The following is a 16,488-nucleotide window of genomic DNA, read 5'->3' on the forward strand; positions in this document are numbered from 1 at the left end:
AAAATCACCCTTTATTAGCAGATTGAAAGAGTTTCCGGATTTTTCATATACTATTGAATGTGTGCCAAGTGTTTGTGAAAATGTTATGATGTGTATTATGCATTTTAATGTCACTTCATAGTTGTTCGTAAATCTACTCATTGGAAAGCAATTTATTGAAGAAATCAACTTTATGAGTTTGCATACAAAGTGTTTGACAATATTCCTTAAGTTAAATTTCTACAAGTCAAAGTTCAAATTAGGGGAGGATATTACAATTCTCTTGCCAGTCTCCAGTTAAGAAAGCATCTATATCTAGATCACAACCAATTAACATCCTGCAAGTGTAAAGGAATGCCTCATGTTGCAATCTCTTGATCTCTTATACAAAAAGCTAAGTAGACATGCCCCCCTGCCTTTAGAAACCGGCAAAAAAGGGTGGGGTCAAGCCATAGACATTTTTGCAAATCAATTGACAGGCCATATTGATTCCAAATGCTTAGGAAGTTGCTTGGTACCTGTATGTCCAAAACTTTCTTCTAATGAACTTAATGGTCTGATTCCAGAACCTCTTGGAAAACTTCAGAATCTCCAAGATTCAGATTTAAACTGATAAGAAACTATCTGAAAAATGTCGATGTCATTTAGTGCTTCAAGATCTAAATTTTTTTATAAACAAGTTGTTGCAACATCATTTAGTGGAAATCTTGGTTTGGGTGTACCTTGGGTACAGTTGCCATCACACTCTTCTCAAAGGCACAAAAGTCTTAAGCATCTCATATAGAATAATCATATCTGTTGGCACTGCAACTTTTGTCACATGGTGTACGTGTAGCCCAATGGTCACTTGACCAATCACCCTCCAGACTCTTCACTTGATTGCTGAATGCATTTGTATAAATAGATGTTACATGCTATGGACAGAGCAATTTTGGTTAAACATTAATAAGAGACTTCCCTGCTTTGAGAGTGGACATAGGAAAATCTGCCGAACCACAATAATTTGTTGTGTTGTGTCTCTTCTTTTTATTGCCGTTTTCAATATGTTCATTAGTTTTCATTGCTCATTCAAAACCTACAATTGGTATCAGAGCTTGGTTAAATCCAGGGAGCAGATATGGAAGATGGTGATGCCCTTATTTTAACTATGAAAGAAATTGTAGCAAATGCTTGAGTGCGCAATACAGGGGTGACATTTGCTTCTACTTCACAAAGGGAGTTTTTGAAAACTCTTCAAAGCGGTAATTTTGGTAAGCTATATCTTGAGATAATAAACCCCTTAATATTGCTGGCAAAGGAGGTATATTGCTGAAACTAACAAATGGGAATAGATGGCTGTAAGGACGTTAGGTATGTTCCTTACCTGTAAAAATTTATTAAATTTCAATTTGGCACTTGTTCTGTCAAGGATGTAATGTCAGGTTTGAATCCAATAAATGGAAGGTCACCAAAGGGTCTTTAGAGATTGCAAAAGGAAGCAATTTGGATGGTTTATATTTGTTAGAGAGCCAAAATGAAGTGGGAGCTTCAATTCAAATCCCTAATAATGGCCCAAACATAGTCGCAAGATTAATGAGAATTCAACTCATCAAGAACATAAAAAGAGCAGCTGAAAGAAAGGTAAGAAATTGGGAAATAGAAATTACTAACTCTGATTTTAAGAAATTTAAGAAAGTGTTTGGTGAGGAAAGAATTGCTGCTAGTGAATGTGAAATTGTGCCAATCGAAATAGATGGAGATTATGATGAATACTCTGCTACTGAAGTAGATGCAATAGAATTGGATCAAGGTAAATTATTAAAGAACAATATAGAAATGTATTTTGCACCTGATAGCCACAAGGAAGCAACACATTTGGATGCAAAGGAGATTAAGACTTCGACTTACCCTTTAGAACCTATTCATATTCTTAAAGATATTAAGAAGCTATAAAAGATTATTGATAGAGTTAATGACTATAGAAAATGGATGCTTATGAGAGATTCTCAGAGTATGGAGAGTCAAATGACAAAGTATTGAAATTGTTAAAGACTGAACTAATAGAGAAAATGCAAGTCATGATTGCATTAAACTGAGGAGACAGAGTTTCCTTAAATATAAAACCTAAGATGACCATTATAGTAAATATAGTATTATTGTAATACCCTCCCTTAATGGTTATTCTACCAACTACCCTGCAGAAGAAAATAAATCTCTTGTAGTTACAAACAGTTTAGAACACTCTGCTACTACTGAGACCCTCCTTGGATTTGCAAAATGTTAATGATCAAGAGTAGCCTAGAAAAAAACAATTGACCATAAATCATCACAGAATCATCCAACTTGATGTTTGATAATTGAATTGTCCTTCACTGGAAGCAAAGATACTCACTGAGAACAACTATGAAACCCTCCAAAATATTTCAAAGGAGCAAAATGCCCCAAAGTGACTACGAAATACTATGATTTGAAAAGTACGAAGCATTGTTTTTTTGGAGAAAAATGGTAAAAACCTTGAACAATCATCTCATGTGAACTTCGTGTATTATAGAACCCACAAAAAAAATATAAGGAGAAAAATCAACCAAAACCAAACATGAATATTGAAGTGAAAAATCAATTATAACCCAATAGAAGACGAAAGATACAAATCATAGTATATGGAACTCCAAAAAAAGGGTAAAACACAACTAAATTTTTTTAATGGAAATTTTTTTGAAATTGAGGACAAAAATTATTAAAATCCAACATATAATTTTTGAGGAAGAAAATATTAAAATCCTCCTATAAGAGAATTATACATAGACTAGCTCTTGCTCTGATACCATGAAATTGTTAAAGATTGAATGAGCAGAGAAAACGAAATTCATGATTGCATTAAAATAAGTAGTCTCCTTGAATAAAAAATTACAAGGCAGAAGTTGTTAGAGTAAAAAGATAATTTAATTTCATTTATTAAATTACATTTACTCTCTTCTTAAGATTTCACTTTATATACCTTGCATTTCCATTTAATAATTAATTAGTAATCATTAAATGTCATTTACCTCTTAGGGTTTCCCTTTTAGGTTTTCGATCTCCTTCTATAAGGATTGCTCTTTTGTAATTAACTCTTATCTTTTCAGTTTGATAATATCGTTCTCATATTTTCAGAGCAAAACCCTTGCCTCTTAATTTTTTTTTCTTCTCTGTGATAAATTCTTGCATTCAGGTGTTCTTCTAGTTTTGTGGATTTGTATTGCGTATTGCTCAAATCCTTCATAGTTTCAGAGTCAGATCTGTTGTATCTTGTTCAGTATTTGGAGAAAAAGAAGAACGAGGGTTTAACAAAACAGATCTGACATTTTTCGGGTATTTTCTATGAAATTAGTGGGGACTCTGATTTTCAGAGCACTTTGAGGCCAAGCAGACCTCATAGTTGGATTCAAAAGGCGTCAAAACCCCTCATTTTCATATAAAATTTGTCCAATTTGGACACACTTGAAATTTGAGGCAAAATGATATTGCTTCCAAATTGGGCACATTTCCCGAAGTAGTAATTTTCTAATTTTCAACAGGCAAATCGAGATTATTCGGCTTGAAAATTGAGATTTTTGGCATGAAAATCACGCTTTTTGGTTCGAAAATCGAGATTTTTGGCACATATCGGGCTTTTTGGCTTGCAAACCAGGACTTTTTTGGCATGCAAATCAATGTATTTTGACACAGATCCTGAGGTGTTTGATACCTATTTTTTGCTCGAAGTCAGATGATCATTTCTATCTTCCAAAGGGCGTAACTTGCTCGTTTTAGCTCTGTTTTTTATCCAAGAGAAGCATTGAAAAACTCTTCTCAAGCCATATCTAGATTCTTTGTTATTTGCATCAATATTTCTCAAACGTACATGTGATTCTCAAACTAAAACTTTTTTGCTCTCTTCTTGTTTACGCATTCCTATTAGCAGTTGGGGTTTGGTTTTTGCATTATGGGGGGTGTTTTGTATTATTGTTTATGTTATTTACATTAGCAAACCATAACTTTTTCAAAAAACAATTCAACATCTTCTAAAACAATGGCTAAGACCTCTTCTTGTCTGGAACTTTTAACCCCTCATAACTATCACACATGGAAGACCTTGATGACACAACTTCTTTGGTCAAAAGGGTTGTGGTCTTGTTTAGATGCAGTGCAACCAGTTTTACAAAGATTTTTTGAGGTCATGCAGCACAAGAACAAGATGGATGAGGCAACAGGGTTGATTCCTTTAAAGGTATCATCTTGATGGGTGCAATACCCCTCTAGATATGTGGACCAAGCTTGATGGCTTGTTTGGTACAGTGAATGAGTTTAGGGCACTTTAGATTGAGGTAGAGCTTACCTCTCTTGTACCGAATTCTTTTCCTTCCATTGAGGACTTCTTGATGAAGTTCAAACAACAGAGATCTTTATTGCAGGGTTGTGGGAAAACCAAGAATAACACTAAGTGCATTTACCTGATTCTTTCTAAGCTTCGTAGAAACTTTCAAATTTTTGCTTCTACCTTCTATTCCACTAAAGATGCTTTGGGTAATAGATTTACCATGCCATCCTTTGAGGTTTTTTGTGATCGTTTAACTCGAGAGCAAGCTAAGCTCTTAGTTCAATTCTCTCACAGGCTCACAAACTTATGCATTGGTACCTCAGCCATCTTTTAGGACGAAGGAGAAGACATAGAAATCAAATTCTACAGAGTCTCAGATTAATTCTAGCCCTCACAGTTCATCAGGGCCACCTCCTCCTAAGGGGGGTAAACCAAAGCCAGAAAGACCGAAGTGTGCTTATTGTAATAAGCCTAATCATGATGAGTCACATTGCTATGAGAAGAAGTTAGATGGCTATGCAAAACAGGTTTAAGATTTGACAGTGCTCCTTCAGAATAGCAACATTGATATTCCTTCTACTTCTCACATATCGACTTCATCATCATCATTTCAATCAAATGGTAAAGATATGGGAAAGGGTCATGCACTATGTGCAACTACTACTCCACATTCTTCTAGATGGTTATTGGATTCGAGTGCTTCACACCATATGGCATCTTCTCAAGATTTGTTCTCTTCTTTTGAGGCTTCTCCTACTCCACACATTTTGATGGGGAACAATATTGTTATGACTGTACGTGGGAAAGGTTCTATTGGCATTGATGATGGTACATTTCATGAGGTACTTTGTGTTCCATCTTTGTCCTCTAACCTTCTCTCTATTTATCAAATTAAACACAATGGGACAGGGAAGGCACTTGAGTTTGCACATGATTCAATGCACATCAAAGATAGTGAGATAGGCAATATTGTTGCTATAGGGATTGTTGATCACTCTTCCTACCTATACTTTCTCTCATTTTGGTCCACCATCTCCACTATCAGAGACTCACTCTCCTTCACGGGAGACTACTGAGGTGAAGTCAAGTCACTTGAACTTATGTGTTGTTCTTGAGACCAATGTTCTGACTTCTACACCTCCACCTCCTATTCAGATTCCATCTATAGCACATGAATACTCTTCAGCATTGCCTACCATTGTAGCTGTAGATATCGAGCCACCTACTGCGGTTGTTGAGGATATATCAAAGGAGACACATCTCATCTTAGATGACAGATTCAATACACTTGTTATCCCACCTCCATCAGAGATTCCATTTCAAGATTCTCATGCATTCTCCTTTGAGTATTGGCTAGGACTTCCAATTTCACCTTACATTTAGGGGTTTCACCCCCCTTGCCCACTGCCATTGTTTCTTTTAGATTGGAGCTACATTGGTATGTTCATCGATACAGGAGTTCTGCCATTCTGGGGAGGCTATGGAATCTAAAGCTTCTATCATAAGGGGTTTTATCGTACTTATGGTCTTCAGAGAGTATCTTGAGATATTTCATTTGTGCATGGTTTTCTATCTCTTTTTGGAGTAGGGTTTTTCCCACTAGGTTTTCTCTATTTCTCTGTTTCATAAAGATTTGATTGTAATTGGGTACCTCATTAGGCCTTGTTGTCGGGACCCAAGTTTGCTTTCAGCATTGCATTGTAGTTTCCTTGCTTTTTCTGCATTGTTTGTAGCTACATTGTTGCTCATCTTAAGGGGGGTGTTATAGTAAAAGGATTATTTAATTTAATTTATTAATTTACCCTTACTACCTTCTTAAGATTTCACTTTATGCACCTTGCATTTCCATTTAATAATTAATTAGTAATTATTAAATGTCATTTACATTTTAGGGTTTCCCTTTTAGGTTTTCGATCTCCTTTTATAAGGATTGATCTTTTTGTAATTCTCTTATCTTTTCAATCTAATAATATAGTTCTCATATTTTCAGAGCAAAACCCTTGCCTCTTCTTTGTTTTTTCTTCTTTGTGATAGGTTCTTGCATGAAAGTGTTCTTCGGGTTTTGTGGATTTGTATTGCGTATTGCTCAAATCCTTCAGAAGTTGTTAAAAATAGTGACACTAAAAATAATGGACTAAAGCACTAAAAATATCTAAATCTAAATATAGAACCTAAGATGACCATAATAGTAAATATTATATTATTTTAATAAGTATGTCAACAACATTTCTCTACCCACTAGACAAATTGCTAAAGGTGTCAATGGACATTGTTTTAGGCTGGAGGAAGAAATGAAAGGGGAACTCTTTTAAAAGTCTTTAAGGATGGGTATGGCTTCTAATTCTGTCAAAGATGTAAAATGTTCCACCCAAAATGGTGAAGCAAAACTCTCAGCAGCAACTTAGCCTTATGATGATTGCATCCTAGGCGGGCATATCAGTTCTAAATTGCAAGGAGATTAATTTTCTGCTGGTGTTGGCTTTCTTGATTATTGAAACAGGATAGACCAAAATATTTATTTTATTTTTCATTAGGAATTGGATCAGTCAAAAAAGGTATGACAGGAATATGTGCAATAACTGAAGGGGGTGGTGGTAACTCATTCTATTGTGAGTGTGGGGAAAAAGGGTTCTACCTACTACCAGCACTGATGGGACATTTCAATGAACAAGTTCTTGGAAGTGCATCCCCAGCCAACCACCGAGGAGGCACACACTATCTTTGATGAAGTATTCATCAGTCAGGAGGCAGACAAGGTGTGCTTTGGCTGGAGATGCGGATTCATTCAAGTATAAAGGTATAGACATGGAAAAGAAAATCCAAAGATTTTCTAGTTTTTGGCTCTAGGCGATTTGGGCATCGAGTAGAAGAGGATTGTTCAAGTGGCCAACTTTGTGGATCATACAAGAAATCGTCAAACTTGTGGAAAAGGCTTGGCAGAAGCACCTCTTAACCATTATCCTCATGGCCATAGTTAAGAAGAGCGGGTTCTTACTTGACAATTCGATTGGGAATCTTACTTGGCTCTTGAATGCATCTGCAAATGACATCTTTCTCCTCTTAGCTCAGTCTGGGTTCCATTAGGACACGTTCTCAAGTCCCACAATGAACAACTAGAGTTCCAAAGCCACCCGGTCCAAGTCTCAGAGGAGCTCATAGGCAACGCTCTATGGAGTAGGCCTCTCGAACGAAGACATGTGCAAAGCCCAGGTTGAAATATCCTCTGTGTGGTGTGACGACAACACCTACATGTGTTTTTTCAAGCTGCAAGAGGTCAAAGAGTGTGTCATAGATGTTGTTATGGTTGGCATCACATTTAAGAGATTGGGTGTGAGTCAGGAGATTATGGACATGAAAGCTTGGATCAGCACAACACTAGCATGTGAATATGATTGTGCCTCCGACCTCAGCATGGTGGATGCCGTGGACATCTATGGCACTAGCTGGAGGTGTCCCTCAAGACTGAGGTTGGACTATACTGGTTATGATTTCTGACAAGGAGGCTCTGTTTCTGACATTCAGGCTCCTACGCTGGATTACTTTGAACCAAGAAATGGTGATTAACTTTTTTCTGTGGAGGATAGCCCAGAGGACAAAAGTAAAATTGACTCATTTGAATCCTCAAACGTTGGTGGAAGGTGCAAAGCCAATAACCTAGACTGGCAATCTTTCTGAGCAAGCCTTCTGGCCTCAGAATAGATTGGAAACAAGAAATAGTGAATCAAGAAATGTAACAGAATTCTCAAACATATTGGTCTCCAAATGGACTCATCCAAATTTTGTGCTTGAACCTGGTTGTGTGCTTGTTGCAACTGAAAAGGTAGATGGTCAAATAGTGGATCAACGGAAACAAATTTGTGTCACTGGTGAGATAAGAGAATCAACAAAAGTCACACTTCAAGAAGTGACAGGCTTCTAGAAGCTCTGTTTGGTGTTGCAGAAAAGGGAAGCATAAGAATAGGTCACTATTATGTGTCTGCTCAAGGGTTCAATTGCGAATGAAGAAGCAGTAGTGTTCTTGATCATGGATTTATGGGCAAGTGTTTGCCAGTAAAATCTGTAAGAGAAGATGTTTGATTGTTGAATTGAATTCAGTTGGAAAAATTCAGTGAAGATTAATTCGTAGTTTTCTTGAACAGAGTTTGGTGAAGTTAGTCTTCTCAAGGTCTGGTTACAATGTAACAGTAAAAGTGGAAATGCAGGGACTATTTGTGGTTGTACCGGTTCAACTTCAAGTCGGAGATTGTTGGGTATGTGAAGCCCAACTATCACTTGATCATTCACCTTCCAGACTCTTCAATTGATCACTGAATGCATTTGTATAAATAGATGTGTACATGCTGTGGATAGAGTAATTTTGTTTAAACATTTATAAAAGTCCCTGTTTTGAAAGTGGACGTAGGCAAATTTGCTGTGTTCTGTTTTGTCTCTTCTTTTTATTGTTTTCAATATGTTCTTTAGTTTTCACCTGTTCATTTATAACCTACACTATGTTGATGGGATTCTTTTGGAGAGATTACGGCAAGACAAAACCATATGACCTCAAAAACCATTTGAATCTGGCCCCAAGAGAACTACATATAGAGAGCTTATTGCTGCAAGTGATGGATATAATGAAGTCAACAATTTCGAAATTGGTAGATTTGGAAAAGTATACAGAGTTTTGAACCATAGCACAAAGGTTGCAATCGAAGTTTTCAATCCAGAAAATCAACAAAGGCAAGAGTTTCGATTGATAAATAAAGTAATATTTGAGAAGAGTTCAACATAGAAATTTGCTTAGAATCATAACTTTATATTCAGATCCAAAGTTCAAGCCCTAATATTTCCTCTAATGCCTAAGGAAGCCCAGACAAGCATTTGTATCCTCCAAATGCAACAAGTTTCAAGGGCAAGCCTGTAACTTGGATTTAATCCAAACACTGAGAATTATGGTCGTCATTGCACAAGGCAAAGGATTAGCTTCATTAATTGTCTTGTGCAAGTCATCCATAGTGGTTTAGAGCTGGGTAAGGGGAGGATATAATAGATTATTTAATAGACAAAGCATGTCAGGATTGTGCATTGGAAAATTCTGCATTTATGTATTTCGCCACATACAATAAAAGGATTGATTGGATACATTACTCCAAGTATGAGTTCAAATGGTAGAAAATGCAAATTTCATTTCTTTGGTTTGTTGGGAAAACTGTGAATGGAGCCTTATCATGATGTGTCAGAATGCAGAAACTGGAGTGGCTTGAGGTGTTACTGCAAAAGGACTGTGTACAGCTATGGAAGAGTGTTAGTATGAATGCTGACTAGAAATGATGCAGATAAACTCCTCTGTGCCTGCAAGATAGATCTAATCAAGAATAAATTTTATATAGAGACACAAAAGAATGAAAAGTAATGGTCGCATATTGTTTGAGAAAGCACACAAACAACAACAAACTTCTGTGTAGTATTTCCCTTGACTGAGAGTAAAAACTGAGTGAAAGAACAATCCTGAAGCTAATCATCTCATTTTCACAGCTTCTTTGTACCTACCAAAAACAAGAGCCTTATTTTTCTAGATAAAGGGGAATAATACAGGCCCTCTCATAATAACACAATCCTATTAATTGAAATAGGTTAGAAAGGGGCACAACCAAAATAGCCTAAAATAGGAAAACACAAACCGCAGGAACCTGATGTAGAGAAAAGACAGCCAAGAAAATCTTCAGTTACATTATTTTCCCATCTGTTGAAAATTCTGAAGCTCCTGGTTTAGAAGAAAGGGACAACGTTGCCACCAATATGAGGGAATGGGACAGTCAATAGCCTTGTCATCAAGGTAGTAGTCTCTTGGGATTCCATGACAAAAATTTGAGTTGCTGTCAAGATTTGCAATCCTGGTCTTCTTGTGCAGAGCAGTCCAGTGTTGATTCCACCATTCAGTTTGATCAAAACAATTATGCAAAGTCTCTAAAGTAGAATCCTCAGAAAAATCACTAATAGATCTAATATCCTTTCCTTCATTCCAATTACACTTCACATTACTATTGCCATACTGAGTTGAACAGTCAAGTTCACCAATAATTGTATTAGTTGAATCTTTTTGCAGCTTTGCGTCAAATTTTGGTTGGACTTTACTCTTTAAATCATTTGTCTCTTTTGCACAGCGTTTTCTTCAACTCCCTTCTTGGCTGATCTAGAATTTCAACTTTCTCTTCAAGCTCAAATCTAGCTTCTGTTAGAAGGGATAAAGCTGTTGCTCCTTCCTCTTTCCATGGTTTTGAGATAGGTTTTCTCCCCCGTTTTAAACTTCATAGGTTTTCAACTTTTCTGTCTAGGTCAATCCTCCTCTCAAACCAATTTCAAACAAGTATTTAGCAGGAATCTTGACATGTGCCATTTTTTGGCTGAGAAGATTTTAGTATGTTTAAATAAGCTTATAATACCATAAAGAACAAACTTCCTGTATGTTATTGATTGCACTGATTTATTCTCAGCTGCTGATTTACTGTGTGCACAACAGGCAGGTTTTATCACGCCACTTTAAATCTTTATACTTTTGATGGTTTCACGTTTGATGTTCCATCTTGCCCTATTAAATGGAAACAACTGGCAGCAACCAAAATTTGGCAGTCGAGAATAGAGAAGTTTTGAACAAAAACCTCTCTTATCAACGTGCAGAAATCAAGCTTTTAACTGAGCAATAGAGCGCTGGATTCTCAGAACTTTTTCTCTATGAAAATGAACTGCTTTGCATCACATCAATTCTTTCTAATCGATTAGTTATTTTGATATATAGTTTCTGGATTTGATTGTGTAGTATTTTTCACATCAATGTTTCGGATCGCACTACATGATCCATTTTTCTTCCTTTTTTGTTCTCTTGCATCCTGATGATGGATCATGTAATGTGATCTGAAATTTTGAACAGTCAAGTTTATCCACTTTGAATGGGAATACAAGTGTTGTCTACAAAAACAATGGAAGTGAAAGTTCTTCATTCTGTAGTAGAAGAAACTCAAAAAGGATACGGTGTTATAACGACTTTGGGTAATTAGCATATCTTGGTAATTTCTGTCTAGGTCATTCCTCCTCTCAAACCAATTTCAATATAAAACATTATTGTTCAATCTCCTTGTGACACACAAGTATTTAGCAGGAATCTTGTCATGTGCCATTTTTTGGCTGAGAAGATTTTAGTATGTTTAAATAAGCTTATAATACCATAAAGAACAAATTTCCTGTATGTTATTGATTGCACTGATTTATTTTCAGCTGCTGATTTACTGTGTGCACAATGGGCAGGTTTTATCACACGTCTCTTTAAATCTTGATACTTTTGATGGTTTCACGTTTGATGTTCCATCTTGCCATATTAAATAGAAACAACTGGCAGCAACTAAAACCTGGCAGTCGAGAAAAGAGAAGTTCTGAACAAAAACCTCTCTAATCAATGTGTAGAAATCAAGCTTTTAAATTTTAATTGAGCAATAGAGCGCTGGATTCTCAGAACTTTTCTCTATGAAAATGAACTGCTTTGCATCACAACAATTCTTTCTAACCCATTAGTTATTTTGATATATAGTTTCTGGAATTGATTGTGTAGTATTTTTCACATCAACATTTCAGATCACACTACATGATCCATTTTTCTTCCTTTTTGGCTCTCTTGCATACCGATGATGGATAATGTAATGTGATCTGAAATGTTGAACAGTCAAGTTTATCCGCTTTGAATGGGAAAACAAGTGTTGTCTACAAAAACAGTGGAAGTGAAAGTTCTTCATTCTGTAGCAGAAGAAACTCAAAAAGGATATGATGTTGTAATGACTTTGGGTAATTAGCATATCTCGGTAATTTCTGTCCAGGTCACAAACCAATTTCAATATAGAAGGTTATTGTTCAATCTCCTTATGACACACAAGTATTTAGCAGGAATCTTGACATGTGCCATTTTTTGGCTGAGAAGATTTTAGTATGTTTAAATAAGCTTATAATACCATAAAGATTAAACTTCCTGTATGTTATTGATTGCACTGATTTATTTTCAGCTGCTGATTTACTGTGTGCACAACAGGCAGGTTTTATCGCATCTCACTTTAAATATTGATACTTTTGATGGTTTCACGTTTGATGTTCCATCTTGCCCTGTTAAATAGAAACAACTAGCAGCAACCAAAATCTGGCAGTCAAGAGTAGAGAAGTTCTGAACAAAAATCTCTCTAATCAACGTGTAGAAATCAAGCTTTTAATTGAGCAATACAGCGCTGGATTTGCAGAACTTTTCTCTATGAAAATGAACCGCTTTGCATCACAACAATTCTTTCTAATCCATTAGTTATTTTGATATATAGTTTCTGGATTTGATTGTGTAGTATTTTTCACATCAACATTTCGGATCACACTGCATGATCCATTTTTCTTCCTTTTTTGCTTTCTTGCATCCTGATGATGGATCATGTAATGTGATCCGAAATGTTGATGTAAAAAATACTACACAGTCAAATTCAGATGGATTGTGGAAATCTGATAACTTCAATTAGTTATTATCAATTATTATTAGGTAAATGTATCTTTCATTGCCTTCATTATAGTCCTAGTTTTGAGAGCAGGATGCAAGAAAGCTCAAACATTCGAACCCATGCACTGGAGGTTCAAGTAATTTTATTGCTATTTGTATTCATTTGAAAGTTTTCATTTTGACAAGATTTAAGGCACGCTGGAAAATTAATATACTAAAGAGCAATGGAAAACGTAAAAGCTTCTATAATTTTATTTCATTTCTACATGAAAACAATGATTTTGCCTCTGGAGTCGCATCATTAACGTGCTAAAATTAGTAAATTACTCTTTTTTGTAACAAACTCAACAGTAGAAACCAAATAATGGATATCATATAGCCAATCGGCTTACACAGGGTTACTGAGAAAATTCCAATTCCTCTTGAATAGTTACACAATCCTGTCCTACTGTTAAACAGCATGACTTAGAAGTAAGGCTACCTACCACCAGAGAGAGTCTCTGCCACATAAATAGAATTTCCTGGTTGAACGCTATTTATAGAGAAAGGGGATGCTGCAGGTACAGAACTTGTAAGTATTGAGATTGCACTCTGGCTAGTACCACTACTGGAACTGTTTTGAAGACTCTCGAAAGGTTTAGGAGCAGGGGGCTTTTCCATGGGCAGAACCCCCTCTAGCATCTGAACAACTTTACCCATTGATGGTCTCTGAGAGGGCTGCTCCTGAATACACCAAAAGCTGATTTCAATTAGTCTTTGAATCTGATCAATATTTAAATTCGTACCAAGCTTTTCATCTACGATGTTCATGATATTTCCCCTTTCATATTCCTCAAATGCCCATATTGAGAACCTTTTCCTTCCTGCTGTCAAGATATCAAAGTTTCTTCTACCACTTACAATCTCCAGCAGAACCATGCCATAACTGTAGACATCAGAGTTGGATGTAATGGGTAAATTGGCAAGCCATTCTGGAGCTAAATACCCTCTAGTTCCTCGAACACTAGTCAATGGTAAGTTCTGATGACCTCTGGCATGTATGAGTTTGGAGAGCCCAAAATCAGAAACCTTAGCATTGAAACTTTCATCTAAGAGTATATTCTCTGGTTTAATATCACAATGAACAATACAGTCCCTACACTCCTCATGTAAGTAGGCGATACCCTTTGCAGTTCCAGTGGCTATGTTAAACCGGGTATCCCAATCTAGTGTCTTGTCATGATCTGAAGTGAAAAGGAAAGTATCTAGAGAAGAATTTTTCATAAATTCATAAACCAGCAGCCTGTGTCGACCTTCTGAGCAAAATCCAATTAGCCTAACCAAATTCAAGTGATGGGTGCTGCTGATAGTTGCTACCTCCATGCGAAATTGTTTCTCCCCTTGCTCAATTCCTTCCAATTGCTTGACTGCAACCATGATCTTGTTTGACAACTCCCCCTTATAAACTGTCCCAAACCCACCCGAACCTACCTTTTCCGTAAAATTCTTCGTACAGCGTTGCAGATCTTTGTAGGAAAACTGAACTGGAGCTCCAGAGGCATACTCAAGGAGGGTGTAATGGGCAGATGATTCTCCTAACCGAAATCTAGGATTATGTCTACAGCATATCCACCAAAGGGAAATCTGGACGACAATCAGGCCAATGACTGGTGCTATAACTGCCAGGGCGATTCCGAAAGCAGGCATATTGGATTTATTCACGGTCCGGACTGAAGAATGTGGAGGGGGTAGAGGTCGCCCTTGACCACATACTTTTACATAAGAAGTACTTGGAATGCTTACCGTTTGATAAGCACTGGTAAAGTTGCTGGTCTTCATCCTGCAAGTGCCTGTACCGTCAGCCATGATTGTAGATGCAGTGCAGCTCGGATTCTTGAGGCAGTTCTGCCAACAATCTGGAATCCCCAAGTAATATATCTCAGAATTTGATTCTGATTCTGGTGGATAAGAAAAGAATTCTGTATGCTCCAGTGGAACCATACTCTGGTTATTGCTGCACAGTGTTATATCCTGTTGCCTCTTGCAACCCTTACTGGCATCCGTGGGATCTATCTGGTCAAAATCTTGCGATGGGCATTGGCAATACGGACCCGTATCATTGTAAACACACACCCCGAAATTTCCACACCATCCATAGACTTTGCACTGGTCTTCCACGGCACTCCATCCCTGCTGCCATGTCGCTGAGCTCGCGACCCATCCGTAGGACCTCAAATTCCCATTTGCTTCGAGCTTGATCCTACGCACCGTGATAGAATTGTCCGTATAATCACTGCTCCGAGCCACCCAGATCGAGTCCGCTGAATTATTGGAGAGCTTGAAAATCCCTTGGCTGGTGAGAGATGCCGTCGTAGCAAACGGAGTACCCTGGTTCAAGTACGTGATGTTGTTCTTCCATTTCAGCGTGAAATTCCCATTTCTCTGCATGGTGAATGTGTAAAGACCCGATTGCAGGCTTTGACCCACAGTGAAATTCTGATTAATCACCAGACTATCGGTAGGATTTCCAAAGGTATCCCAAACAATGTTTGAGCTACCGTTTTGCAGCACAAAGTCCCCAGCATCTCGCATATCTGCAGATGCCACCCCTTGATTGGCTGTGTTGGTTGCCCAGACTGTTGCCGTCCCATTACTCAAAACTAGATTGCCATCAGTCTGTAAAGTGAAGGAACCTTCTTCTCCCACTGTGATACCGCCGTTTAAGCCTGCAGTCCATACTAGAGTTGAATCATTGATGCTAGTAAAGCTGACGCCCACAACATAGGATCCCTTGTTCCCACTTGGGTGAAAACCGAAACTAAAATTCTTGCCTGGGGATTGCCAGGATTGTGAGCTGGAAGGTCTCAAAGATGTTCCTAGGCTCACAGCTCCCTCTGCAAACATATCCTGAACAAATATAGCAAAAATACATAGTATTACATATTTTGGGATTGGCATAATTTGATCTTTCCTGGTGGCTCAACAGATTCTGGTTGTGCAATCGCAAGCGACCAAAACATGTCAGATACTCATCTATTTATTTTTCGGAAAGATTTGACTGAAAATTTCTTCCATTGCCATTGCAAAACACAATACCGTGTATAGCACGGAACGCCGAGACAACCACCCAACCAGCTCTATGCGAATTTTTCTAGTTTCTGTAAAAATAATTGTCGCTATTAATTAGCTTCTTCAAATTAGGTCTCTAGAAATGCAGAGTCCAGTTTTCAGACAAATTCTGGAAGTCAACGAAGCATGATTTCTTTGAAATATAGCCCTCGGAAGTGATCAGTTTTCCTCCATTCCTTTCGAATAAAATAAAACTGGATGGTAAAATAGTCGTTGACTATGACCCCTAAAAGGGAATTACTTAGGTTTTCTGTTCTATTTTATTATGACTAGGTAATTCAGACTTACAGAATTACTTCGGTCTTCAGTTCCATTTGTCGTGACGACTCGGTTAATATAATTTCGTTTAATTAAACAAAACAAAATACTTCGATGAAACAAATTGAATGCTGACCAAAATATATGATTTTGTTGTTGTTTTGTGCTCTAACCTCTAGCATGCTACTCATATTTGGTATGAAGGGTTGAATAGTAGTAAGTTGCAAAATATTTTTATTATATGTAAATAAATTGTATAAGTTTCAAAATATTTGTTATATGTATTTAGTTTTATTATATTATATTATAATGTGAATCACAAGGAATC

General features: G+C 37.1%; 1 protein-coding gene across 1 annotated transcript; it reads right to left on the reverse strand.

Moving 5' to 3' along the window:
* Positions 1 to 13,145: 13,145 nt before the first annotated feature.
* LOC149536491 (G-type lectin S-receptor-like serine/threonine-protein kinase At1g34300) lies at positions 13,146 to 16,058 on the reverse strand. Its single transcript, XM_089804080.1, has one exon. It carries the CDS (start codon positions 15,729 to 15,731, stop codon positions 13,272 to 13,274), a length of 2,460 nt encoding a protein of 819 aa, XP_089660206.1. The 5' UTR covers positions 15,732 to 16,058; the 3' UTR covers positions 13,146 to 13,271.
* Positions 16,059 to 16,488: the final 430 nt, after the last annotated feature.

This window comes from Cupressus sempervirens, chromosome 10 (genome assembly GCF_028749045.1).
Source record: "Cupressus sempervirens isolate cs-2001-9-10 chromosome 10, ASM2874904v1, whole genome shotgun sequence".
Lineage (NCBI taxonomy): Eukaryota > Viridiplantae > Streptophyta > Pinopsida > Cupressales > Cupressaceae > Cupressus > Cupressus sempervirens.

Excerpts from the sequence above, each read along its gene's own strand:
- LOC149536491 (XM_089804080.1), bottom strand. The coding sequence starts at position 15,731 with ATGCCAATCCCAAAATATGTAATACTATGTATTTTTGCTATATTTGTT.